Source organism: Chroicocephalus ridibundus, chromosome 17 (assembly GCF_963924245.1).
Source record: "Chroicocephalus ridibundus chromosome 17, bChrRid1.1, whole genome shotgun sequence".
NCBI lineage: Eukaryota > Metazoa > Chordata > Aves > Charadriiformes > Laridae > Chroicocephalus > Chroicocephalus ridibundus.
In genome coordinates this window covers 5,392,273-5,419,809 of record NC_086300.1, presented here as the reverse complement: position 1 = coordinate 5,419,809, position 27,537 = coordinate 5,392,273, and the positions used below count along the sequence as shown (strand labels likewise).

General features: G+C 48.4%; 2 protein-coding genes across 17 annotated transcripts in view; both read left to right on the top strand.

Annotated features, from left to right (window-relative positions):
- Positions 1-30: 30 nt before the first annotated feature.
- On the top strand, positions 31-22,742 carry METTL2A (methyltransferase 2A, tRNA N3-cytidine). Of its 9 annotated transcripts, XR_010073574.1 has the most exons (11): positions 31-160; positions 1,990-2,081; positions 5,973-6,334; positions 7,716-7,765; positions 8,247-8,307; positions 9,487-9,626; positions 10,378-10,484; positions 10,704-10,769; positions 12,119-18,334; positions 18,855-18,912; positions 19,056-22,742. XR_010073574.1 is itself a non-coding variant. In XM_063354326.1 (9 exons), exons 1-9 carry the CDS (start codon positions 72-74, stop codon positions 12,268-12,270), a joined length of 1,119 nt encoding a protein of 372 aa, XP_063210396.1. In that variant the 5' UTR covers positions 31-71; the 3' UTR covers positions 12,271-22,742. The 9 variants fall into 9 exon arrangements, 1 of the variants encoding a protein (XP_063210396.1); XR_010073577.1 differs by having other exon boundaries at positions 12,119-12,746; positions 13,912-22,742; XR_010073575.1 differs by having other exon boundaries at positions 12,119-12,746; positions 13,726-22,742.
- Positions 22,743-24,001: 1,259 nt separating this feature from the next.
- TLK2 (tousled like kinase 2) overlaps positions 24,002-27,537 on the top strand; it is a 45,115-nt gene continuing 41,579 nt past the window's right edge. For 3 of the 8 annotated variants that reach the window (XM_063354316.1, XM_063354315.1, XM_063354309.1), the window contains exons 1-2: positions 24,002-24,545; positions 26,633-26,721. In XM_063354316.1, coding sequence (XP_063210386.1) covers positions 26,641-26,721 — 81 coding nt within the window. In that variant the 5' untranslated portion in view covers positions 24,002-24,545; positions 26,633-26,640. Of the gene's footprint in view, positions 24,546-24,740; positions 24,888-26,632; positions 26,722-27,537 lie in introns of those variants that run through there. The other 5 variants (XM_063354311.1, XM_063354313.1, XM_063354312.1 and 2 more) reach the window with 5 other exon arrangements.

Genomic DNA, 27,537 nt, shown 5'->3' with positions numbered 1-27,537 from the left:
GCCGCCCGCCTAGTCCTCTCTCGGGTCGGACGGCGAGGCGACTTTCCGGTTCCGGTGGCGCTCGGCCCGTCATGGCGGCGCCCAGGGAGGCGCCGGAGCGGCGGCCCTTCGGGAGGCGCTTTCTCACCGACCCCGCCCGCCTCTTCCAGCACAACGCCTGGTGAGGGCAGCCGCCGCCTCCTCGCCCCCTCGGTGCCCGGCTCCGCATCCTCGGCCCTTCGCTGCCCGCAGTGGGGAGGCCCGGGAAGCCGGCCGAGGCGCTGTGGGCCGCTGCTGCTCTGTGGGGCCTGTCCGCGCTCGGGCGCGGGGGTTGGGGTGAGATGGCGGGCGGGGGGCTCGTCCTCGCCGCCTCGGGCCACCGGTAGTCCGGGGCGAAGAACTAAATAACGGGGCTCTCAGCGGCCGGGGCAGGTCGGCCCCGAGTAGCCCCGCTCCGCTTCACGGGCGCCCGGCCGCAAACATTGTTCGCCTTCTCTCCCGGCGTGTTGGCCCGGCGCCCGGGTTCGCCTCTGAAGCGTCCCGTGGGGAGCGGAGCGGGCCGGGGGAGCTGTGGGTGCGGGGCTGGAGGCCAGGCAGCGAGAGGGGCCTGTGACAGGAGGTGGCACCCTCCGGACTGGGTGCTGCCAGCGTGGCAGGCGGTGCCGTAAGCGCTTAGAGGTGTGGGAGGGCCCTGGGTGCTCGGGGGTGCTAATCCTTGGGGGGTCCTGAGCCTCCCTCAGCTCCTCCTGACGCAGTCGAGATTCCTTAGGCCTCCTTAGACTTTTAGCAGTGTTGTTTTACTCTGTAGCAATTGTTTCATTGCTATAGTTAATAAAGCTAAATTGTCCTTTCTCAGAAATCTCTATAATTTTTCTCCATCTGTATACATTAGTGACTAATCTATAGATTGAACAAAAATCACTTCACCCATCTGTTGCCACACGATGCTGTAACAGTGTGAGATCCTGCTAGACGTTAGCTTGGAACAGGTCTTTGGTTGGAGAAAGCTGTTGTTTCAGGAGATGTTAGGCACCCAAAATGTCAGATTTTGCATTGTTGGGGTAAATGCATCCGCTTTTGGTCTCACGCTGCTAAGCCCTATTGAGAATTGGGTATGCTTAATTTGTAATAAAGTAATATGTGCATGTATCAGCTTGTCATTCATTTTGGGACTATACTATACCAAACGTATGTTACGAAAGCACATCCTTAATGGTATTTCCCTACAGAAACTCCTAGTAATCTGTTGGTTTTTTTCACAGACTTGACATTTAAGTCTTTGTTTTGTGAGTTAATATCAAAAGACTAGTTCCTCCTGAGGCCAGAATAGTGCTTCTTGATCTTGTAGTCTGCTTTTCATTCACTCGTTCTAATGAAGAAAGGTCAAGTGAATCACTTTAATGGCTACACAACTGCGTATGCACCTTTAAGTTATTAATAGGTTCTTAATGCTTTAAAGCTTCCTGCATATTTTCCTCATAATTGGATTTAATATTAATATAACGCTTTACCTTCCAAATAACCCTACTGCCTTTTTTGGTTTAACTTGAGAAAGAAAATGTAGTTTTCCAAGACAGCTAAATCAAATGGCCTGTGTTGATGATCTGCACACACGCACCTAGCTGGCAGTCACAGGTGCTTCTCACCCTGTGAGAATGGCAGTTCCTCTCCGAGCAGGCCTGTTTGTGCTGAGCGCCCTTGTGGTTTTATAGAAAGGATTTATTTCCTCTAAACTTGGCTGAGCATCAAATAGGGAAAAGGATTAGCGGACAGATTTGGTGTCTCTTGGGATCCCTTCCAGTTACATCTTTTGTAATGCTACGAGTGCAGCTCATTTAGAACTGGGAGCCGTATGTGCCGATAGCTGCTGTACTGCTGCTGAGCTAGAATTAGAGATCGTGGAAAAGCTCCACAGCTGCCAGGCAGGAGAGCTGTCTAGACCTTTCTCTTTTCTCTCTGTCTTCGCCTTACCATTCTCAGCTGAGTAGTTCATCTTATTTTTTACAACAGGGATAATGTGGAATGGTCAGAAGAGCAGGAAGCCAGTGCCAGGAGTAAAGTTCAAGAGAACAGCTCACAGCTATTGCCGCAAGATAAACAAGGTACTTTTGGATACTATTGTAATGCTGAGTCTTAACTTGTTCATACAAGAGCGGAACAGTCTGGCCAGAGCTGCATATGCATCATTATTTATTTCTCCTTCTCCCCATCTCCTGAATCATTTAAAACACATCACCTAGTGGTTGATAACAAAAAATGGAAAAGGATGAATCTTTCTGTTCTTTATTTACCTCTTTGTGACTTTTCCACCTTCTCCAGAGACTCATCCTACTGGAACAGAAATGATCTTGGCTGGGAGGAGTCATCTTGGGTTGAGCTTCTTTGTTCATGTTGTGTACGTTTAAATACTTGTTAGTGTTCCTTGTCAACAAACTTCTTTCAGCGTAGAGCAACAGCCTCATTTAATCTTATTTTCTCTGTTTGCTTTTGCTCTCTAAATCTTAACTTCTAACAGGTAATCATTTGTTTGCTTGCATGCTGTGGAGATATCCCTGATGCAAGCTTGTTTTTTCTCTTAAGAGCGTTTAATAAAGTAGTGTCCGTATTCGCCTTTAGCAGGTTAACAAGCAACATGATAATGATAAAATCAAAAGCAAAGAAAAATTATTTTATACTGATCGAAGTGTGTATCATCAGAGAGGCAGAAGAGGGATTCCAAAGTTTTTATTTCCTCAAACTTGGCATAAAGGATATTTATACATCCAAAATGCAAAGCTTACCTGAATCCGAATCAAGCTAAAGGTGCACAGCTCTACAGTGAAGTAATATGGTTGAAGCTGTTCTCGGTGGGTTAATACTGCATCTTTCCTCCACACCTGTTAGATATCATCCAGTCCCTTGAACGATGGTGAAATGGTTTCCTGTTCTTTGGTATGATAAGAGACTTGTTTGATGGTGATCTTGTTATACCCTGCCGAGCTCTAGGATGGATCTGCTCCTTTTGTTCAAATTAAATTGAGTGTGTCATCTGTAAGGCGATGCTGAACACTACTGGAGCTATTGAGACACTTCCCATATAGCTTCCAGTTGTGTTCACAATAGCAAATTTAATTACACCAAAGAGCAACCCTCCTAATTTCTTGGATTCCCAGAAGTATCCAGCAGTTTCTATTGTGATGCCCATTGTGTTGAGTTCATTTTAAAATCTGGTTAACATTAAAGGGTGCTGTCTGTCATGCTTTGAGAACCTATATACAACTATGAAATTGTGGAGCAATTTGCTGTTAGAGCAGTTTGTCAGGTCTTCATGATGTATTTCCCAGACTGAACAATGGAGGCCAGTCAGATTTTGATGGTTGCTATTCAGTGGTAAGCGTGTGGAGACAATGGGATGGCTGAAACGTAGGGAAGCCAGCCCAGCCAAGTGTGCCTGAAGGGGCTAGTATTTTGAGAATCAGTAATGTCCAAGCAGGAGAACAAAGGCAGGCTATTGGTCATTATGGCTGTATTATTCTGCGGACTTCTTGGGGCTGTCAGAATTTGTTCTGAAGGAGGAGAGAAGTTCTATGGGGCATGTTGAAGATGTGTCTCCTGGCTGGGAACAAAGAAAGAAGCGGAAGAGTTTCTCGGTTTCCTTTTGAGGCTCCATAATTAGCCCCCATGCAATTCAGGGGGTCCCTGGTTCTCTTCCTGTCTTTTGTGAACAGTTACTTTTGTTTACCCTTCTTCTGCAATGTGAAACGGTGAGTATGGGCTTGGCTTTGGGGGTGTCCTTACAAAGACGAGCAGAAAAGTCAGGAGTCCTTATCAAAAAAGTCTCTGGAGGAATCTGGCTCGCATGCTGATGTCATCATGAGGTAATACCACAAAAAGGATCTTGAAGCAAGTATTACGTGAACTTTTCTGGCATAAATTGTGCAGGAAGTCAGACTGAAAAAATTACTATTTTTTTTTTTGCTTTAAATCTGTTTCTTGCATAATCTTTGTCAGCTGGCCCTTGATTTCTTGCATTTATATTGTTACTGATCCTTTATTCCAGTGCTTAGAAAACACTAGTCTACGAGGTAAATGAGCTTTAAATAAAGCTTCCACGCATGTGGGTTGGAGTGTAACAGCTGTTCAACAGCATCCAACAGAATTTCACAATAATTTAACACAGGAGGAGCACAATGTCTTGTTTGGTGTTATACTATTACACTATGGCAAAAATGTGGGTAATCCAAAATGACCGGGCTGGAATTTTGCCCCAGCACCTCGGGTAAGCATCCCATTACAGCCAAGCTGTTACAGGATTTTTAGGGACCAGCAGGAATCAGGACTTTAGATTTTTGTTAGGTGAAAGAGCATTTCCAGCCCCAGCAGCCTCGCATATCCCTACTAGTACATGGAAGAAGTGACAGTTCGGGCAGGAGCATGCCAGGGTATGAATCAATAACACTTAGTCCCCTGACATTAGCAGTCATTGAGTTCTCCTCTGTAAATAGTAAACTGACTTGACCCTGCCTGCTTTGAGCTACAGTGAGATCATGGCACAAATTTATTGCTCTAGTCTAATATCAGACATTAAAATTTCTTTTAACTTTGGGTTTAAGGCCAAGGCTTCTTAAAAGGAGAAAATCCTTGTGGTTGAGGTAAAGAAAGTATTTTTGTATCAGCTCTTTGTGCTTCACATATCTTCTAAACACTGGTGTGCTTTTCAGGAAGACTAATAAATAAACTGCAGTTTAGATGATAACGCTAATCTCCAATTTTAAGATGCCTGCTTTTTCTTTTAACCCTACGCTTGGTAGACGTTGGAGAGGGGTTATCCATTCTCACATACAGTCGTCGTCTTTAATTATGGGAGAATCATTTGCATTCAGTAATGCACTTGTTGCTGTGCAAAGACGGCTAAGGAGTTGCATGTTATTAAAATGCAGTTGGGATTGCTGGCTGTGGATGTTAATGTCCCTAGGTGATTACAAGCACAGGGTGCTATAATTAGCTCTTACTTCCCAGGACAGAGAGCTCATCACATCGGCGAGAATTCAGGAAACCAGCTGGATTCGTAACTTCCCCCGGAAAAAATAGTTCCCCTGGAAATGTACTTGATCTGAAATCTGTGAAGATGTGTGGAAATAATTCTGTGGGTGTCTTGAATTTTATTAGTTCATGGCTTTGTAAGAGTTCTTCCAGCTTTCTGTAATACTCATCTTGCTACTGGAATGTCTCCACTTGGTGTGAAAATGATAATGCTTGCTGCTAAAGTTAACTCTTATCACCTTTAGTCTGTCCACCTTAGCTCTCCACTGTTACTTTATGACAGTGGTCACTTCTGTCGATTCCCCTCTCTTGTTTTAATTTCATAAATGCATGATGCTCTAACATGCACGGAACTATGGAAAACAAAGTGCCGTAGACTGGGCTCTAGCAATACTTGTGTAAAACATGCTGTCCTGTAATCTTGGAGTATTGCACAAATGCTAATTGGGCTTTCTGCCAGGCCTGTGTAGTTGACTATTTTTCCTTTTTCTCCATCTGAAAAAAAGGGGTAGCATGTTGGACAGGACTCTTCAGCTCCAGGCATCTGTCTTAGAATGCCTTATAAGTTGTAAGTGTCTGACACTTAGTGTCATGAGGCTCCAAACAAATTGTTCCAGTGAACAGAACAAGCTAGTGTTAGAGATGGAAGTAAAACCTGGATTTCTTGAATCCAGCCTCCTTCAAAGAGGCCTTTTCTCTTGTCAGCTTCCTTTAAATCCTACCAGGAGACAGACACCTTCCTCTTCTATCTCTTTTACCTTTTTGAGTCCTCACAAAGGTACTGTGAGGAGGCAGGGTGAGTGTTTATGTGTCGTGGCAGAATTTAAATAAAGGTGATTTAAAATCAATAACCTTACTTATTAAAGCAGATTGTTGAATAGATATCTGCAGCGATCCCTCACTGTCTGAACTGATTAAACTCTGAGACCTTCTGATTTGACTGCTGGTGACATTTTTGTTTGTGTTCACAGAGGAATATGAGGTGAATGCTAAGAGGTACTGGGATGACTTTTATAAAATCCATGAAAATGGCTTCTTCAAGGACAGACACTGGCTGTTCACTGAATTTCCTGAGCTGGCACCTAACAGGAACCCAAGTCAAAATGGGGATTCTGCACACGAATTTAGTAACAAAGAAGAATCCAACAATGAGGGGCTGGGAAGCTGTGAAAATGGACATTGTTCACTGGAAACCAGGGCAGAGGATCAGTTAAACGTGATAAAAAGCACACCTCGGATCTGCACGGAGGAGTTGGCTGCACAGAAGTATAGTGAGCTGAATCAAAGCGATGGAGATTACCCAGGATCATCTGCATCTTACCGTATATTAGAGGTAATAGCTCTAAAACAGAGTCACACATCAAACAGTCCCTTGTGTCGGTGTTAGTGTGACTGGAACATAAAAGTATATATCATTGGCAAAGAGCAAGTGAATGGGGTGATTGTCTTAAGTCAGTAAACTGCAAAAAACAGAGGGCAGCTTCGAACTGAATTAAATCTGTTGGGATTCTGTTGGTTCAGGCTGTGAATTGGCAGAGCACAAGGACCATAAGAAGCTTTCACGTTGAAAAGACAAACTATCACTATCAGATGCTGAAACAAGCATTTAAAAGTCATCTTTTGAAGAAGCTGATTCTTTTACTTGTCTGTATAAAGCTTTACCCTGTCATTTATGTTTTGATGTTTGTGCTGACTCTTGTTTGCCTTGGGAGGTGTGAAAGAAAACAGTGAAACCAAGAATGTAAAGATGCTCTCTGGTTTGTTTCTTATGGCCCATGTAATAACGGGGAATCTCAGACTGACACAGGGTTTATCCCAGAAAACTCTGTAGGGCTTCTAAATATTAGACTCCTGACAGCTGGTAATGGCCTTTTACTCTGCCACTTCTAGTTTGTTCACTGTAGATACCGCTGGTTTTGATTAATGCTTCATGTTCTGTGGAAGTTCCGCCCTTCTAGGGAGGGTCAACATGAACTGTTCTTTTGATATTTTATTTTTTTTTAATTTAATCTGAGGCTTTGAGACTTCCTTAGACTTTGTTGTTCTTGGGTCATTGCGGCTTTCCTGTCTCCCCTGAGTACTTTCAGTAATACCTGTCCCTGCAAGGCATCAGAGGTGTTTTCTGATCAGTCTATTTGAATTTTACGGATTCCTTAAACATTGATTGGGCAAATTCCCCAAACCCAGTTGTGTGAGCCATCTTCCCTTCAAATTGGGAGCAAGCAGAAGGAATAATAAGGCAGAATCACGGTAGGCCTAGTTGTAACTTGAGGAAGAGCCATCTAGTGAAGGAAACTCTGAAACAGCAGGATCTAATTATAGTAAAGCAAACTTCTTTCTCCGTTGCTCGGATTTTCTGTGGAAGTGAATGCAACTAATCCGTGGCCTTTGCCAATGCTTCAGTGACTCAGACTGGTTGTTCTGCTTGGGATTCCAGCAATAAGTTTTCAAAAGAGTAACAATATATTGCTTGTTAGTAAGATTTCTACGAGAACTGGCTTAGTGGTTTCCCACAAAGGCTTATATGTGAGCCTGCTCCTCAGAGCTGAATGTATTCAGATCTTGCAGTGAGATTTGCAAATTGTCACTGCCCTTCTCAGTTGTTACTCATGAGTTGCTCTTCGTTCCATGGCTGTAGAGAGATGATTTGGAATGAGCTGCATGGGACATGCTGAAGAAATTATTTTCACTATATGTACATCTACTTTGTGCAGGTTGGCTGTGGTGCTGGAAATACAGTCTTCCCAATTTTACAAACCAACAAGTAAGTAGTTCTCAGTAGGTTTTTACCTGCATGATATACCAGCCTCTGAAAAACAATTGGAAAGTTGTTGCACGTGTTCCTAGTTTACACAGTCCCAGAGAAAGGCCAGATGCAAATGGTCCCTCTGCCGCGTCCGACTTCCAATGATTGTGTTTTGAGCTTGGAAATCTTTGGTCTTAGAATGCAACCAGTGAAACCTAAGGCGAGTTTACGTGTCTCATTCTGAAAGCATTTTCATACAGGCCTTAGTGTCTCTCCTTTTCCAGAAGGAAAAGTAAGCAGTCAGTTCCATATGAGAATAACTGAGGCATAAAGGAGCGATGCGATCCACCAGATTTTGCACAACACGTTATTGATAGAGATAGACTAAAGCTCAGGATTTCTGGCTCCCAATTCTGTGCTCTGTGCGTTCAAGAAACTTCTGTAATTCCTGTGGAGCACCTTCATATAAATGATGATAGTTTATTTGATTTTATTTCAGTGACCCAGGCCTTTTTGTTTATTGCTGTGATTTTTCTACAACAGCTGTGGATCTTGTCCAGGTAAACTCAGTGGTGACTTACGAAGGTAGGAAGTACACGGTGACAATCGCACACTAACACAAATATGTCACAGCTGCCATCAGCTGTGTGACTGTGGTGGCAGCTTTCTGTTTTTAGCTAGCCCTGATGCTGACCCTTGTACTGGTAAACCAGGAAAATAAGCCATCGAAGATTGTAGAAATGAGGGAAGTTGGAGTTCTCAAAATGTCATGTTGGCAGCAGACAAGTCAGCCAGATTTTCTTTCCCCTGTGGTTGGCAGTACTTTTCTAAATCCAGTGCTTTTTTAGTTGAGTAACTGCTGAACCTTGAAAACATTCAGGCAATTTTTTTAACAGGAACTGAAGCTGGTTTTGGTTTGTGTGTGCGTTACTGTCACTGCAGTTCTGGGAACATCAGCTGATTGCTTCTGCACAGACAGCCGAGGAGGGATACTGCTGTCTGTGGAGCGAGAGGCTGTAATTTAGTCAAAGGACAAATACTGCTAACAAATTTCAGGCCAGAAGAGAACTGAGAATATATGAAGTATCAAATGTAATCAGTCTCTTCATGAGATGAGATGGGGAGCACAGCAGCAGAAGCAGCATGCCATTTCATCCTCTTAAGCTGACACAAGCGCTGTTTATAGAGGGCACTGCAATCTCCAGCAGCAGCTTTAGAAAAATATACAACTTCTTTTAGAAGTCTAAATGTGGTTTTTAAGAGCGTAACTTTAGGCAGACAGGTTTGACGTTTGGGATGTAGGGAGTAGTCTGCTTGTAGTTGAAATGAATATTGGTTTCAGTGATGCAGTGAGAGGCCCTGACGCTCGCACTTTTGTAAAGGTACCCAGTTTAAGTGTAAATCCCTCACTTCTTACCACTATTAGTGGAAAACCTGACCTTAAAATTGCAATAATCCCTCAAACCCTCAAACGGGTTTTTGGCAATGCTGATTGTCTGAATGTAACAAGTCCAAAGCTCTTTGTGACTATCCCATGTGTACTTATTTTTCACATTTCACCCCTGTTCCCTGTGTGATCGGAGAGCCTACGGGACCTCATCTGCCTTAGTTCAGTGAGGCTGAAACAGATCTCTGGACATACCACTTTATTATGTGAAAGTTAAAATGCTCCCATGTCCAGATAATATTGAGATCAGGCTCTGCTGCTAATGCTCTAATTTCTCTCCCCTTTAATACAGAACAATGCAGAATATGATTCTTCTCGCTGCTTTGCGTTTGTCCATGACCTGTGCAATGACCAAAGTCCTTTCCCAATGCCAGACGAGAGTCTTGACGTTGTTATTCTTATCTTTGTCCTCTCAGCGATTCTCCCAGAGAAGTAAGTTTTAGTAATTCCTTCTGGTTGCAGAAGATAATGCGTACAGAACTGGAGCTCTTTAATAGTAGGTCCCCTTACATCAAGCAAAATTAAAGTTTGTTCTGTGCCTGGTCCAGTTTTCCATTAAGCCTCTGAAAATGAAATTTGCAGGTACTTTCTGTTGTAACAAATTTTGGTGCAGGTGACTACAGGTGACATTTTGCTGCGCTCGCAGCTGGGCACCTGTTCTGAACCCCAGCCCCACTGAGCGCTCAGCACCCATTTGTGGAAAGTGTGCTGCTAGATGAATTTCTTATATGGGAGGTAGCAAGAAGGGAGGGGACAGGTTCAGAAAACATTTTTAAAAAGAGCTGTGATTGTACTGTGACAGTGTATTACAGCCTACTGGTCTCTCTTTCTTGTTCCCTTTGGTTTTATTTCACAGCGTTTTTCAAGTTCACGTATTACTTGTTTTACAGAAACCAGCGGAGATACTTTTGAAATTAGTAAGAGAGGGCAGTTAATCCCTGCTGTGGCAGGCCAAGTTATCGTTGTAGAAAAAAAAGCAGAATTGAGGAGTGTCAGAAATAAGGCAGCCAAATAAAATCAACCCGCCTAAGTCTGAGAGCTCAGAAAAGTGCTAGCTTTTTGTAGTTTTTTATATGAAATTGAAATATATATTAAACTTTATACCTTCTTTTTGGAAAGTAGGCTAAGGAAACAAGCATCGTTTTGCAGAATGATGAATACTTCTGTTTTGGTCTTTCCTCAGGATGCAATGCATCGTTAACAGACTGAGTCGCCTTCTGAAACCAGGAGGAATGATTTTGTTGCGAGATTATGGCCGTTATGATCTGGCCCAGCTTCGGTTTAAGAAAGGTATTTTCTTTTTCCCCTGGGGATTCTTGCCAGATCACTAATAGATGATGCTTCTCTGGAAGCATCTGGATGCTCCTCCTGTTTAGGAGGCAGCTCATTAATTCTCCTTAAGCACAGCGTGCGCTGGGAGAAGTGCCTCTTGTCTTTACGTGCAATTGGATGGCAGTTGTTGATTTTTAAATGATAGCTGGTAACTGTTTAAATCCCCCTTGCCCTTAGGTCAATGTCTGTCTGATAACTTCTATGTGAGAGGTGATGGCACCAGAGTCTACTTCTTCACACAAGGTAGGAGGCTGGAAAACAGCCCTCTGAGTCTCCTCACCTCTTTTTGTCCCTGTGCCCTCAAGTTTTGCCACTAGCTCTTTCCAGCCTCTCTCTTGGAGCAGTGCAAAATGTTAAGTGTCTTCCAATTGCACGCGTAGCTGGGCTTGTCGCTTGCTGATGCATACGGTGTGGTGAATTCCTTAGCGGAACATCCTTTTAGAGGAAAGACTAGCATGTTTGGTACACTGGAAGGGGTGGGATCGGAGGAGCTCTCCTTGAATCTTGTTGCCTGCAGAGGATGGAGTGAGATGGACACCACTTGAAGGAGCTTCTCTTAACTTTACTGTTCTCCTATGAAGAAATAAGGAGGGCATGGTTTGGCATAGACCTGAGGCAGCTTCTCCAGTCCTGCTGCCGCCTGGTGTTCAGCAGGGGTTGTATTCTCTCTGCTTATCACCAATTACACCTCCAGTCACTTCCACCGCCAGTCCCTGCGCACAGTGAGTTTTAGAGCAGTGGCCCAGCTGCAACGATTCCCTTCCCCACTGCCCAAGTCTTGTTTGTCACAACAAAATTAATGTTTAATGCGTGTTTGGCAAACGCTTCACGATGGCAAGCATCTGATAAAAGAGCACAAGCTGGGACCTGTTAGCCCGTTTTCTACAGAAACTCCATCCAAATCACGTGCTCCCAGGCTGCAGTTGAACAAGCTCTCTGCTGCTCAGCAGGACTGGCTCTGGCTTTGCCCAGGGCCAGTGTGCTGGGGCACTACCATACTTATGTGCTTGGTCAGGAATACCTGCCCCTGTAAGTGTTGCAGCCTCCAGGGCTCCTAGTGCTTTGATTGGGCCCCAGCAGGGTGTGGTTTTTTAAGGATTTTTTTTTTTTTTTTCCCTAACCTTAATGAATCCCGTTCCCCTCCAGCCTATACAGCACAGATCTTATTGCCGCCATTTAAAAGCGTAGGTCTGATCCCATTCTGTGCTCTCGCAGACTCTAAAATTCCTCTGGAGAGAGTGGGGAGGGGGAAGGAATGCATCTGTCCCTACTCACCAGAAGGTGCTCCCTTAATCGGTTACTAGAGGCGATACCCATGTCTGAAACTGTTTTCTCTGTGTCAAGTTTTTATAATTCTAATTGCCCTCCAAATAATTATTTTCTTCCTTGGTAGAAGGGAAACTTGAGAAACTGTGATTCTTAATTCCCCCATAGCACAGTAGTTAAGTCCTGCCTGACCTTTACGTTTCCCTGCAAGAGTGAGACTGTGAGTTTCCTCTGGCCCATCTTTCACATAGTTTAGCCCTCAGTGTGAGCAGGTATCAGTTAAATGAAAGCTGTGGCATCCTCAATCTCCTTCTCTCTGCTTCCAGATGAATTAAATGATCTCTTCACGACAGCTGGGCTGGAGAAAATCCAGAATCTGGTTGATCGGCGATTGCAAGTGAACCGTGGGAAACAAATGACAATGTATCGAGTATGGATCCAGTGCAAATACCGCAAACCTCCTGCCCCTCAACCTTGAGGAAACAGGGCACGGTTTTTAGGTTGGAGCCTCTTCATGGCCACGTGCGGTGTGTCATCCTGGTGAGATGTGGTTTTACGGAGTCCAGCGTACACGGGACCTCAGTGCCTTTTACAGTGCCTAGCATCACTTCAAGTGAGTTTTGCTAAGGACAAATGCCATAAGAGGAGACCAAACAGTATTTTAAATGTGTTGCTACTGGTCTGAGTTTTTAAAATTATTTATGGTTTTAACAACTTAAGAAATGGTCAGGCTGTCTTACAGCAGCTGAGCAAGTTGAATAGTGAGTCACTCTTACTCTGGATGTCCACGTGAAACAGAAGGAGATCTTCGACATCACCTCTGTGTTGTGTACTCTTGTTTTGGGAACAAAAACCATATAAAGGGTAAATCTGCTCCTTTTTGCAACTGGTGACTGTGCCTAATATGGATCCCTTGGCCAACTTACCTCATGCAGCTCTCTTCTGGTCATTCAGGTTTGTGCAAATCCACAAGTTAAAATACATTGATCGAGGGCAGGAGCTGAAAAAAACATGCTAGTTTCTCTGTGCCAGCTTCCCCACGGATGCCTCGTGGTATGCAGATAACCTGTGGAGAAAGCAGGTTACGCTGCCCTCACTGTCCACAAGAGTGTTCATCTGGGGAGGTAGCGCACTACAGCTCAGGTGCCATAAATTCATATCAGGCAAGGTTCAGGCTTTCAAAGATTTGGGGCTGATGCCAGTTTTGGGGTACCTCCAGAGCGCAGAGTATCACAAGCAGCTCACGGGACCAGGTTTTACGCAGAATTACCTGATTTTTGTGCTTGACCAGTGAGAAACTGTTCTTGGTGGCTGCAGCACCCAGGTCACAAACTGCGCTGCCCTGTCACGGTGGTGTGCTAAACCCAAGTAGACAAGACAGCTGTCTTTGATTATCAATCGGAAGAACGTCTACCACTCTTGTTTAATTTCTTAGAGGAAGCCAACATTGTGGCTTTCTGAAGGTATTTCCCCACCTTTGACAGCAAATATCTTTTATCTTAGCCTGTTTTCTTTTGTTATTTTTAGGGTGTGGTACAACAGGTATTAGAATAAATTTTGTGGTGACGCTTTTCAACGCTGGTTTGATTAATATAAATCAGGCTTCTACAGAAACTCACATGCTTCTGCGCCCCTGATCTGAAGGATCTGAGCCACCATTCGGTAACTAGGTTTTTTTCCTCTTCTGTTATTATGGGTCTCGCTAGTGCCTGCTCTCCTCTCAAAAGGGAAAGCCTTGCCTGATATCTCACACCTTGTTTTAGTTCATGAAGCAACAAGGTCTGTTGTGTGTGCACCACTGGCTGAAGAGCGGTTCATGCTACACAAAGCATGGATATTTTGTTAGCTAGACATTTGTGGCTTACAGTTGCCTAAGAATAACCGTCAACTATAGAGACACGTAGGTTATGAAATAACTGCTGTCTTAAAACAGGGGAGAAAGGGTAAAAAGAAGAGGAAATGTCACTGCTGACTTTGGAGAGTCTGCAGGAGTCCTGGAGAGTCAAACCAGGAGCACCCGGATTTGTAAAGCATCGGAAGGGGCTGTAGCAATACTCTCTGCTGGGCATGTGGCAGCATGATCAGTTCATAACTTCTGCGTCGCTGTGTCACCCTGCAGGCATTGGGATGGCTGCTGCTCGAAGGCTTCTGGGTCAGGACATCGCAGCCCTTCCTGTGGAAAGGTGACCCAGCAAACCCATTCATACCACAAAGGCTGCAGTACCGGGGCGCGAATGGAAACGCACCATTGCTTTTCTTTGTGTATCTAGCCCTTTTCAATAATGGTGAAAGGGAGTCACATAACTGGGAAGAGAATTCTTGTTCAATTTGTTGTACTCTATTTTCTAAAGGGCTAAGAGACTTTGCAGCGTCTGCTGATGAAATAGGAGGAGATGAGGCTTCTTTCTTCCTCAGCACATTTGACTTCTGCCAGGCACAAGCCTGACCCAACCCAGAAGCTCTGGAGTCGCTGCTATGTTTTCATGCTAAACCTACAAAGTCTGGTTCCCTGGCAAGGTTGGTACCTCAGGCAAGGTCTAGGCAAAACACAGCTCAAGGCCCCTGGGAGCTGAGCAAGCTCATGTCTTCTCATCTCAGCCAGGCAAAGAGTCAGGCTTAGCAAAAGGAGTCCTGTGAGCGTTTGACGTGACGTGACTCATGTAACCAGCTCTGTCGCTTTCAGTGAAAGACCTCCCGTGTGTTGCTGGTGCCTTAGGCTGTTCCCTTGGGGTCCTTTCCCTCCTTGGTCCCCGGAGGGAGGCCTCCTCCTGGGCTAGCTTTATCTCCCTGGAAGAAAAATTATTGACTGGGGTAAACAAGCAGCATAATTAGTGTGAATTAAAGTAATTTGAAAAATGCCTTATTAATCATCCAAAGGCTTGTAAGCAGCACAGGAAAATATGTTTTTAATTATAAACATGATTTATTTAAAGTTGATGGACTCCTCTTTAAATTTAAACTCCTGAATGGCAGAAAATGAAGGCTAGTAATTTATTTGTTTCTACTTTCAAGGCTACGTCCCAGCTGCCTGCCTGGTTTTGACTTGGGCTTCATGCAAAAACTTGCAGCCCTGTGAGCCTGCAGCCATCGAAGTGGCTCTGTGCCTTTCTTAACACTCTTCGTTCTGCTGGAGTATTTAAGCAATCGCTGAGCGTGAACCATGCTGGGCAGACATGCTTTTGTTTCCAGTCCTGTTGGTGTTCAGAAAGCAACAAGTTAATGGCCTTGAATTGAGCCGGGCCTCCTACAGACAGATCTGAGCTTCCTTCATTAATCTCCGCCAGCTCCCGTTCTCTCTGAAGCATCTGCTCTCCTGCAACTCCGGGCCTTGCCTCCCACACAGCTCTGCTCAGGTACCTTGGTCCTGACTTGCAGCAGATTCTGCCATTCCCACCTTGGGCCTGCTGAGCAGGCTGGGTTGCACAACGGCTCCCTAGCATGTTCAAAGGAAATCGCTGAATTCACTTTTACTGTGTTGAAAAGCCAGGTTAAGTGCCTTTATTTCTTTCTTTTCTTTTTTTTTTTTTTTCCCTCTTTAGCAGTGTAACATTAGCTTTAAAGCCATTCTGAACGTATCTGCTCTGGTTTTGCTCCCAGCATTCCAGTCTTGCGGTCTGTGGCTGACAGGCAATGCCAACGTAGCTCGTCAAACCTCCCAAGCAGAAGAGATGATTTCATAGCTCTTCAGAGGCACTGCCCCTGCAATTCTGGGCCAGACATTGTTACACTTCAGAAAGTCTGGTCTTGGCTTTTGCCAGAGGATGGTGGATTTCCTTGGAGGTTCGTAGATTGTTTTGGCTGGAAGGGAACTTTATCATCACCTATTCTGACCCTTTGCATAACCCTTTCATGTAGGGATTATGGCATCAAGCCTGTGACTTGGGCTGAGCCAGAACTAGTCCTTCAGAAAGGCTTTCGATCCAGCCGTGGTGCTGAGGGCTCCAGCGAATGGCAAAGAACGCTTTGCCTCCCCAGGTACACCGTTCCTCTTGTGGCATCCGGAGTTCACAGATTGGCTAGAAACTGGGAAGCAGGAAGGGAACAGGGGAGGTAAAGAGAACAAGAGGCTGGGGAGTATTTTTGATACCCTCACTTCCAAAATAAATAAATTGTAAATTCCACTGAAAACTGGGGCTTTCCCAGGGTCCTCCTGACAGCACAGGAAAGCAGGAAACGGCAGTCATCCGTAGTGATTTTTATTGTTACAACAGTAGTCATCAAATGCTTCTGGCCAGAAGCATGTGAGACCAGACACAATTGTCTTCTCTCCCAAATACTTCAGCTCCACCTTCCCAGGGTATATCACCACCATTTCTAATCCTGCAGTTAGTTGTAGAGCTCCAGGATAAATGAGACCTGGTTATTTTCAATAAAACAGAGGTGTGAGCAGAAGGAACCTCCATGTACGCATCCCAGCGGCTTTTGGCATCGCATCCTAACTAAAGCTGAAAGAGCTGCCTTTTGTTGTTGGCATTGGGATGAGCCCCGGCTGGTCCCCAGTTGGATTCCCTGCGGGAATCACAGATCCAAACTGAACTTAACTGTTTTTCCTGAGCACACATGAAAGATGCGCAGGTTTCAGTGCCTAAAAGTGAGGGCACGGATGAGGCTGAGGCTGCAGGGATCGAGTTATAAAGGGATCTGGAGAGCATCCTTCCACCTCCGTAAAGACAGATGGAGGGAAACTGAGTCATGCAATCTTCTTTGTTGTCCTCATAGGTCAACTGGATCTGCTTTGTCAATCAGAGCAGTGCCACCACTTCTGGTTTGGTGCCATATTGGGGAAAATTAGTCCAGAAGAGAAAATTCATGATCGGGGTCACTTTTGCTCTTGTAGCTATTCATCTTCCTTGACAGGGCTGTGTGTGCTTGGCACGCGTCTTTTTGCACAACGTCCGTAGGATTCTGATTCTAACAGTGTGGTTGCATATGTTTTCAGGGCACGATAGAAATTACTAAAAAAGCGAGGAAAAAGGAGGAATTATTTTTTTTTTGGCGGGGGGCGGGGAGGACTCTCCTGCAAAGTGAAGTGCTCTAGAGGGAAAGGAACTGTCAGCTCTGTGCTTAATCAGCAAAGCTCTGGAGTTTGTGCTTAGCTCTTGCTGAAGGCAGTAGGTTCCTGTGCGCAAGTGCCTGGCTGAATGGGAGCTTGTGTTGCTGAGAAAGTGGGACACAGTGCAGGAAATTACCTGTGTAGGCAACAGTGAGTGCTTATTTCAACTAAATAGGATGCAGCTACCTTTGTCCGGACCTGGCAACTTGGCTGGAGCACAGGCAGGGAGAAGCAAGAGAAGCTTAGCCATGTGCGTGCCTCTGCTTTTGCCTCCTGCCCAAAGGCTGCATGATATGACAGGAGGTGTCCCACCAGGGAAGGCTTTTGCTTTTGAAAATAGTCTTTGACCCACAGTTGGATGAGTGGGAACTCGCTGTGATTGGAAAGCGTTGATGGCAAAGATCACTAGCAAATCTAACGTGTCAGCACCTGCCTGGAGGTCCCAGCCTGTTGGTCCATGGCTGTCTCCAGGAAGGAAGAACATCCTGGTGAGGTTTGGACCCTGCTGCTCTAAAACACGCTCCCTGGTATTGAATAACTCCAAAGAGTCTTCACTGCAAGCGCCAACACAGCGTGTGAACAAGAACTTGATTTTGGGGTGGAGAGCGCGCATAACTGCCGTATTCAGGTTGTTTTAATGGTTTGTAGGCTTCCGTTCTCATGTTATTTGGGGGTGCTTTCCCAGGATCTGAGGAGTTCTGGGGGATGGCGGCCAAGCCTTTGGCCTATGAAACTTTCTTTCAGCTCATGTGACGTGGGGAGTTGCTGTTTGCAGTCCTGGGTCGCAGAGGCCGGGATGACACCTCTGTGTCGTGCGTAGGGAGCACCAGGGGATCTGCTCTAGGACCGTAAGTGGAGAGGTACCCTGCGGCGCCGCCCCAGGGGCGCTGGATGTGGCTTTCCTCATGTAGGGAGAAAACTGGCTGATCCTCCCCTGAGACTTCTTCATCCATGGGACCAAGCACAAGGCATGGCGCTGGGTGCCCCTCGTCTGGGGAGCACCACCCGGGCAGGCACAGCACACGACACTCTGAAATTACACAGCCGCACGTTTTTTTCCACGTTCAGTGCCAAGGGTGGATGCGAAGAGGTCGATCAAGGTTGCATGGAAAACTAAATCTGGCTTTTCCTTGACTTCAAGTGACTTCTTCCCTACTGAGACGAGCCTGGTTGTGAAGGTTGGTATGTATTTACAGACATTCACACAGAGGCTGAATGTACTCAGAGAAACGTGCACGCAGTAGCTCTAGTTTTACAATAGGATGTTGATTTAATTTTCCTCTTGCACAAATCTCAGAGCAGTTTGTTTAATTGAGGCCTTCAAAAGCCCTGTAAGGTAGGGTGTTATTATGCCCGTTTTATGCAGGAGGAAGAGAAGCAGGGGGCAAATCCTGCTGAGGATAATACCCTCTTGTATTCTAGGAAGCTGGTAGTGAGCGAGGACAGGGAAGGATTTGCTGGCACGTAAAGGAGAATCGCATCGTTTCAGGTGCGTGCGGGGGAAAATAAAAAAGCCCAGTGGGTTCTGGTTCCCCTCGGCAGGGCTGTGGTGGTTGCCGCGGGTCCACGTCCCTCCTCCGGCCCACGGGACACGCGCTCCCTGGGATCAGGGCACGGCTCCGAGGTTGCGCTTGGCTTGCTGCTTGTGTGGAGGTTGAGCCACCTGGATGCTTTCCTACTGGGTTCGGGTATCAAAGCCTCCCTAATGGGATACCTGAAGGTGTAGACAGAGGGAGGGGCAGGAACAACCTCCGAGATAAACTCCATTGTGTGGGAGGGTGGAGGCTCTCCGAATGGCCTCAGGAAGGAGTCAGGCGATGGCATGTTATCTTTGAGTAGGTGAGATACCAACTTTCTCCCCGTCTAATGAAAATGAGGAGAGACCCTTTTAATGTTCCTAGCGAGGGAAGGGCTGTGCCGGGAGGGAGCCCTGCCCTTACTAGATGCTCAGTCCACGCAAGGAGGAGATGTTGTGAATACTCCTTCACTTGCGACTCATCCCTCCTCAGGTACAACAGAATCTGCTCTGCAGACAAGGATTGGCTCTTCTGGATGTGGTGCTTGGAGGTGAGATCTCCCCCCAGTGCTAAAACCTTAGGAAACCTGTTGAGTGCTGAACGCTTTCGTTGTTGGGTTGTTTTTTTTTCTTTCTTAATGGCTGTAAAATTTTCAGATTTGAAATCACTGATGCCAGCTTTTGTGTTTTAAAGGTTCAGGCTTTTTGGTGCTTTTCTCAACTCCCCAGCATCCTTGTTATAACTGAGGAATCTCGGCTCTCTTTTGTGGATGTGTTACATCATGTCAATCCGTTTCTAGACCTCATGGCAGTACAGAAATGCTAGGAAAGATGTAGTTAAGAGTATTTCACAAGCCTGAAAAGCAGAGGCAAAGGAAAAATCACCAAAACCACATTTAAAAGATCAGGAGCTTGATTTCTGGCGTTTTATCTTTTCAAAATTCAAGACAAAGAACTTACACGCTGTGTTCAAATCTCTATAAAATCTTACCTAATTTTGGTGAAATCTAACATGGGTTAAAAGCAAAGCTGTGATGCGAAGGCAGGGGTTTTGCCCTTATTTTGCGGCGCGCGCCGTGCTGGCTGGAGGGGAGCTCTCGGAGACTGCTCCAGCCGAATTCAGTGACAGAAAATGGCTGCTGCAGCTGAGGAGTTCTTCAAAACATGAGACATCAAGTGCAACGTGCCAAGGAGATCGCTGACGTCCAAGGAGACCAGTGCAAGAAGATGAGAGCTGCCACGGGGGATGTAATGGGAAGCATTAACACTGGCTGATGGCAGACCTGGAGAGCAGGATGCTGGACGGGAGGAGTCTGGCGGAGACGATGGTGTAGGAGGGCTGGCTTGCCCCCATGGATGAGATAATATTTGGTCGGCCATGTACGTACTGCGTCGTTCACAACCATCCCGTCGCCAGCGCTCAAACCAGCTCCTCTAAAAGCACCAGGGGCTCTTACGAAGTTAATGAAAAAGGAGGGGGGGAAACGGAATACTTTTCCTGTGTCACTCGAGCGTGGGCTGGAAGGAGGAGTTTTCCTGCATGAGAATTCTTGGAGATCCAAATATTCTCTTCTCTTGCTGGGCCAGAAAGTCAAACGTATTGAAACCGTTCACAAACTGAAATGCCGTGGGGAAAATCAAGTTGAGGTTGATAGAATTTCGGCCTCCTAAGCTTAAGCATTTAGTTTTGATGCTTTATAGGCTTTTAGAGTAGTATCTTAAAAGTCGACATTAGAATTTTTAAATTAATCAAAAAATTTCCTATACAAAATTATTAAATATTTACATATTCCAGACACTTTGAATTAGAAAACCTTTCCCTGTAAAAACGGAAAGTCACAAACTGACCTTTTCTTGCCAGAAGCGCATTCTAATAACTTGGCTCTTCTTGTTGAGAAAGCAGAATTAAAAAAACAACAACAGTCTTCCACTTCTCTGCTGAGTCCCAGCCTGGGGGATTAGCTCCCGCAGGAGATAACACCATAACAAAGAGTCCAAGCGTGCTGTGTGTTATCACCGATAAATATATTTTTACCTTAGAGACCATTGCTGTTGCAGGGAACCCGCTCTTGGTTGCACCGTCACAGCACGGGAAGAAGTACCAGGCTGGGATGGGTGGTGCATCCCTGCTCAAAGGATGGAAATGGAGCGCAGGAGGAAAAACCTCGGAGGTTGCTGACTTACGGGCTCTGGCTGCCCTGGGAAGTCTGTCTGGTAACTTACAGCCTACGGAGGCTGTCGGATAAACTTGTCTGAAATCCTCTTGTACCCATCTGGCACTCAGCAGACAGCAGGACGTACCCTTAAAGGCTGCTCCAAAATTTATGCCTGTGGCCAGAAACACAGTTTCAACTTGATGCCTGGATTCTCTTCTGCGCCACAGAAAGACGAGCTGCCACGTCCTGCAAAGGAAACTGCAGCTGGAAGTGTTGCTCTGAGCTGCTCTTTGGAGGACGAAGGTGGAGAGGACGGTATTTGAGTTTGCAGCAGACGAGTAGGGAAGGATCATAGAATGGTTCAGGTTGGAAGGGATCTTAAAGACCATCCGGTCCCACCCCCTGCCCTGGGTAGGGACACCTCCCACCAGACCAGGCTGCTCAAAGCCTCGTCCAGCCTGGCCTTGAACCCCTCCAGGGCTGGGATTGTATGGCTGGCCAAGGAGAAGAAGAAAGGCTTTGTGGACTGAAAATCCAGGAGCAGAGCTGAGCCAGTGGAGCCCTTGGATAGGAAGCCCCACAGGCTGTCTACCCAAAGCCCCCCCAAAACATACTTTAGAGGACGTGCTCCATCCCTGAAACACAAGCGAGAAGAGAAACTCCAACCCTTTTGCAGAGCACCGAGGTACATGGGGCAGGGCGAGGGGCAGGTCACGAGAGGAGGATGGTGCAACCTCAGCTTATCGGGTTCATTATCAGAAGTCACCACCTGCCTCTGCAGCCTGACCCCGGCAGTGCCCAGGACTGCAGCCACGGGTCCCATGTCCGAAATCGGCGGGATGTCTTTTAGGAAACATTCCTGCAGTAAACTCTCCAGGAGGCTGGTACCTCCCTGGGCATCTGGTCCTGCCAGAGGGCAGAAGAGCAGGGTCGTTGATCTGTCTGACTTCGGTGAAAGCAATAGCGAGCAAAGCGCCGTTAGGAAATTATAACCCCACGGTCTTTTTCTGTTATCCTATCGGAAAAGATCGAGGGCGATGCGATCGCCAGCAACGTGTGGGAGAGGAGGAAGAGCCTCAGCAAAGCTCCCTCCAAAAAAGCAGGAGAACTATTAGATCAAAGCGACCCCCATCACCCCTAAAACACAAAACCGGGCAGATGGTGCCAGAGATCCGGTGTTACGGCACCCGATTCCTGCCCGGCGCTCGAGGGGGTGAAGGTGGAGGCGTTCGCGGGGCTGGTGGCGGGGGTCCAGAAGAGCCGAGGGGAAGTGGGTCCCTTTGCGGAGTGTAAGGGCTCCCAGATCTTCCCCTCCTTCCCCCCACCATCAAACAGAAACGCGCAAATGAAATTTATACCTCCCCGAACAATGTTAACTGCGAATGGTACTAATTAGCGCTCTCCTAAATGGCAGTGATTAGTTTACCAGCTGATGGAATATTTACTCTAGAATTTTTTCTTTTTTTTTTCTTTCAAAAAAAAAAAAAAAACAACAAACAAAACACAACACACAAAACGATATTTATTTATTTATTTTACAAATTCCTGCCGCTGGTTGTGCTGAAAATGTGACTCACGCAGCGGGAGCTGAAACTGGAGTGGCTCTTCTACCGAAAAAAAAAAAAAAACAAAAAAACAAAAAAACCCACACAAAACAAAACGGATTAAAGCACAGGAAACATAGCTTGCGAGAATAGACAGGCGCTTCGAAAGCCATTTGCAACCTCAAGTTAACAAATAAGGCCGGGCTCGATGTGCGATAAATTCACAATTTTTAAATAATACGACTTCCCCCCGCTGCCTTGCGAGAGCGGGTTTTTTCTCCGCACCGTTCCGCCAGCTCTTCTCCTCCGCATCGTCGCGTTTGCCAAACTGGTAGGTTCCAGTTGGGTCATAAATCGCTCACTGTCGGACGCGCTGTGACACGGAGGTGACGGATGTCCCTCGGCTTTCCCTGCCCCGCCAATCCCTTCTCGGGGAAACCTCCATGGCTAATCCGCGCCTGCCTCCCCTCGGACGGGCCCGGCCACTTCCCTTCCCAACAAACCTCGGGGTTTTCGGGTGGTTTGGTTTTTTTTTTTTTTCCTCCCCTTTCTCCCCTGCTTGTTTGCTTTTCAGAAAGCTGATTCAGCCTTAAAGCTGAGCGGGCGTCAACACCCGGCAGCGGCGTTTCGCGTTCGGCCCAGGCCACCCGGGAGAAAGGCGAATAAACAGCGATGTAATCACTCGTTTGCAGCCAGGATGAGCCTTTATTTTGATGATTTTCCTATTCTGGGGTTTTTTTCCCCCCCCCGCTGGCAGCCTGGCCGTAGGAAGGCGAGGGTGGACAATGGCTCTCGGGAGCTGCCGGGGTTGTGTATCCATCTTTGCTCAGCCCCTGAGGAGGGGGCAAACGGGACCAGGCCCCCATCCCAGGGGGGGCTTGGGGGGGTCCTGTGTTGGGGGGTGCTGGGGTGTCCTTGCCCCCTCCCTCAGGGGGGTGAGGGTGGGTTTGGGAGCGAGGTGGCTCCTGGCTATGGGAGATGGAGAGTGGGGAGAGAGGGTGGACACCCCCCCCTCTGGGGACAGTGAGGGGGGGGGGAAGGGGGGTGGGGACAGGTCATCCTCTGCTCCCCTGAGGGGGAAATGCCCCCAGGCCTGCCCTGACCCCCCGGCTTTGCTCTTGCACCCCCACCCTCGCCTGTCCACACCCCAAGGCTGGATCTGACCCCACCTTGTGCCTTGTTTCCCCCCCCCCGCCCCCTGACCCCCACAGGCATCCTGACTCCATGGTCCATCCCAACCCTGTGCTGCCCCCCAGGTCTTTGTGGACCCCCCCAGGCCTTTGTGACCCTCCTAGACCTCCTGCTCCCCCAGGCCTGCCCTGTCCCCTAGGCCTTTGTGATCCCCCCCTCCCAGGCCTGCCCTGTCCCCTTATACCTTTATGGAACCCCCAGGCCTCCTGCCCCCCCCCCCCCCCCAGGGCCTTGTAACCCCCCTCCCAGGCCTCCTGCCCCCCGCTAGGCCTTTGTGACCCCCCCCCAGGCCTGCCCTGTCTCCCCATACCTTTATGGATCCCCCAGGCCTCCTGCCGCCCCTTCAGGCCTTTGTGACCCTCCCGAGGCCTCCTGCTCCCCCCAGGCCTGCCCTGACCCCCAGCGCCCACTGACCCCACCTTGTACCTGCTGCCCCCCCCCGCCCCTGCCCCCCCGCCCCTCAGCGCAGGCCCCGCCCCTCCCTAGGCCCCGCCCCCTCGCTGACCTGCCCCCCCCCCCCCCCCCCCCCCGCGCTGACCTGCCCTCCGCGCCCCTCCCCCGCCCTCGCGCCGCCGTGCAAATCTCGCGAGACGGCGCGCGCTTTCACCAGAGTGTGTGTGTGTGTGCACCAATCGATCTGAGCCGGGCCGGGCCGGGCCCAGCGCCGCGGGGAGGGGGCGAGCACCGGCCCCGCCACCTGCCCGCGCCCCGCCGCCCCCCCCCCCCCCCCCCTCCCCTGCCCCGAGCCCTCCCCACCTGCCCGGCTGCAGCCGCCTGACTAAACCTCCCTCGGGCCTTTGTCCCTGCCCGCCAGGCCTTGCGCCTCGCCTCCGGTCTACGCGCAGCCCGGCCCGGCGAGGTTTCTTACGCGAGGCCGGGGATCCGCGGCCTATCCATCCCTTCTCGCTTGCCCCGTCTCCTTCCCCGCCCCGCAGCCGGCGAGGGGCGAGCCCCCACCTTCCCCCCCGACGACTGCTGCCGCCGCCCCCCTCCCCTCCGCCCTCCTCCCCCGCGTGGAGCTCGGGTGCCCGCAGCGGCGGCGGCGCCTCGCTCACGAGAGGCCGCGGAGCCGCCCCTGGCCTCCCCCTCCCGCCTGTGCCGCCGCCGCTGCCGCCGCCGCAGCAGGTTCCCTCCCTCCCCCTCCTCCTCCTCCTTCTCCTCCTCCTCCTCCTGCTCCTGCCCCCGGCGGCGGCGGGATCCGAGCGGTGCCCGGGGAGCGCTCGGCCCGGGCAGGAGGGGAGAGGAGCGGCGGGGCGGCGGCAGGAGCAGCAGCAGCGGCGGCGGCAGCGCCAGGTGAGAGAGCCCGGGGGCGGCGGGAGAAGCGCGGGGACCCCCCTCGCCTCCCTCCCCGGCGCCGGGCCCGAGGCCGCCCCGGCAGCGGCGAAGCCGGGGGCGGCGGTGGTGGTGTGGTGGGGCGGGGGGAGCCCGGGCAGCGACCCCGGGCCGCGGCGGAGGCGAGGGGCGGAGGCTGTTAAACGCTCGTCGGGGCCGGTCCGGGGTCACGGCGGAAGGGCCCGAGGCCTGTGCCCCGAGGCGGCGGGAGCGAGGCCTGGGCCTCGGGTGCCCGCCTCGCCGGGGCACGGCGCAGCGCAGGCCCCGCGGGCTCGCAGCGAGGCCCGGCACGGCGGGCGGGGGGTAAGAACGAGGCGGGGGGGGGTCGGCCCGGGGGGAGCGCGGAGGCCCCGGGCCGGCGGGGGAGGTGAAGGGGTGGGCACGGCCTGTGGATCCCCGGCCTGGGAGTTGAGGCGGTGCTGCCTGGGGTGCCGGGGAGGAGGAGGAGGAGGAGGCAGGCCGAGGCGGTGCAGCAGCTGGCAGTGGGGCAAGGCTGCTCACTCACCGGCTTATTTTGAAACGCGTGCCTCTGTTTCCCGAGTGGGGAGGGAGGATGGGAGGGGAGGGGGTGGGATGGGAGAGAGGTGCTGAAAATCACCCCGCAAAGGAGCCGGGGAGGGAATGCCATCCCTTGCGGGGAGGGATGGAGGGGGGTCCGGGGCAGGCCCCGGGAGGGAGCTGGGCCCTGCCGTGGGGCTGGGGAGGGGGAAGAGGCTCGGGAACTTGTGGCCGTCCCTTCCCCAGGCCGGCATCCCGGCGTGGGGATGCGATTCCCTCCCGGATGGTCGCCCTGTGCCCCGTAATGGGCGAGAGACCTGGGAGTACTTTAACATCTTTGCGTTCATGGCTTGCCTGTCATTTTCCTCGCTGCACAGATTTCCTGTTTTGAAAACTAGGCTTGTAGCTTTGTTGGGGTTTTAAAACCAATAGTAGAAATAGGGTTCTTTAATAACCGCATTTAGTATCCCATTAGTTTTTGAGGCTTGTTACTGGCTTGGGAGAGCAGTTGTAAATGCCCCTGGATGGATTTGCTTTGCCCCCTTAACTTAGATCTGCAGCGTTTGGAGGAAATGGCAGGGACAAAATGGACAGTTAATAAAAGGAACAATTGTATACTGCCTATTCTAGAGGGCACTTGCTGCCCTTCAAGAACTTTCCTCATCGCATATGCTCTTTATACAGCAAATCTTTATCTTCTGTCTCTTTTTTTTTTTCTACCTTAGTCCAGAAAATGAAACTGGAACAGACATTTCTGGAAATGAACTTGATTGGTGCAGTTGGGAAGATGTGATTCACAGTTATAATGAACGTTGAAATTTGTCCCATTTTTTCGCAGTTCAGTATTCGAATTGTGTATTTTCTGATTTTTAACCTGTTTACGCAACTATGCTGGGTTGGTTTTTTTAACCCTTCAAATAATGGCATCCGTTGTGTTGGATTGCCAGGAGGTACCCCAGGTACATCTAGTATGTAGAGGCAGCTGTTACTCTAGAGGTGTCTTTTTACTTGATAAAGTAAAAGGTTTAAACAAGCATTATTTTCTTCTTATAACCCCTTTCTGTGCTTGGAAGAACCAAAGCTGTTGTCAGTGAAATCTGGAGTTTGGGGAGATGTAGTATTTCCACGATTGGCCAAAAATAAATTATGGGGTAAAGAATTTTGCTTTTTTTTTTTTTTCTGCTAGTCATGCAGCACGGATGAAAAGCTCTGAAGCTTTTAGTCATAACACTCTGGTCCCATGTTTTCCTTCTAATAAAGCATCCAGTGGGAGAATGTGACATAATTGGTTTCTTGGATTTAGAGATCTTGAAATGGCTGGTACAACAGATAGAAGGGGAAACTCTCCAGCAGGGTTATGGTTTAAATACAGTAATATGGTGGCAGAGTCATGTTATTATTGCATGGCTATCTTGCATTTCGCTTGCAAGAAAATGCTTTCTACATGGTTATGCTGCAGAACAGGCACTTTTGAGCCTCGTCAGTGCCACGGAATATTAAATTTCTCTCCGTTCCTTGCATTGCATAATCTGAGTGTTGTTCTCCCATAGCAGCAGAAATGATGGAAGAATTGCATAGCCTGGACCCACGAAGGCAGGAGCTACTGGAGGCCAGGTTCACGGGAGTCGGGGTTGCTAAGGTGAGCGTGAGTACTGTTGGTAACAGGCATGACTGCTTATCCATCCTGCACTGCACTTTGGTTTTTTTCATTTCTACACTGGTAATTTTGCTTTGCAAGCAGAATGTTTTGTGTTAATAGTTGTGTTTTGAATGGTAATTTGCTTGAAATATGTTTAAGAGGAATGAAAATGGGATCTCTATGAGCAGATGTTTTGCTATACAGAAGATTTTTGGGTTCTGATTAAGTTCTTAGGAGTTGCTCCATCTTAAGGCAGCTTGTACACCCCCAAAAAACCATGACAACTTCGTCTTTGGAAGTGGGAATCTCACCTGTCTCTTCCTTTCTCCAAGAATGCATTTGAGAACTGAATTTGGCCACTTGTTAGATACAGTTTCAAGTTTACTGTGTTCGATACAACATGTAACCAGACTTAATATATTCAGGAATTTGTTCACTTCTCTGTGAGTGCAGCGTGCTAAAATTGGGTACTCGGTCGCATAGAACACACACACACAAAAGTATTTGAAGGTAAGCTCTCCTGATCCACAACCTGCTAGTAAAATCCCATCTTTGTCCTCACGTGCAACTGCATAACTGTTCAGTAGCTGCCTTTTTTGAGTAAGGCGCTTCAATAATAACATTGTGTGGTTGCTTTATAAATTAGCATGAAGCTGTTAGTTCTCCAGATGTTGTTGGTAGTGCTAATTGGTAGTCTCTCTCAGAGCAATGAAATGGTGGCAGAACTCCTCTTAAACTAGGTCAGTGATAAGGAGTTTACTTTTGAGGAAGATACTGAGTTTTAAACAACTTCAAGGTAGATGGTAAAACAACGTA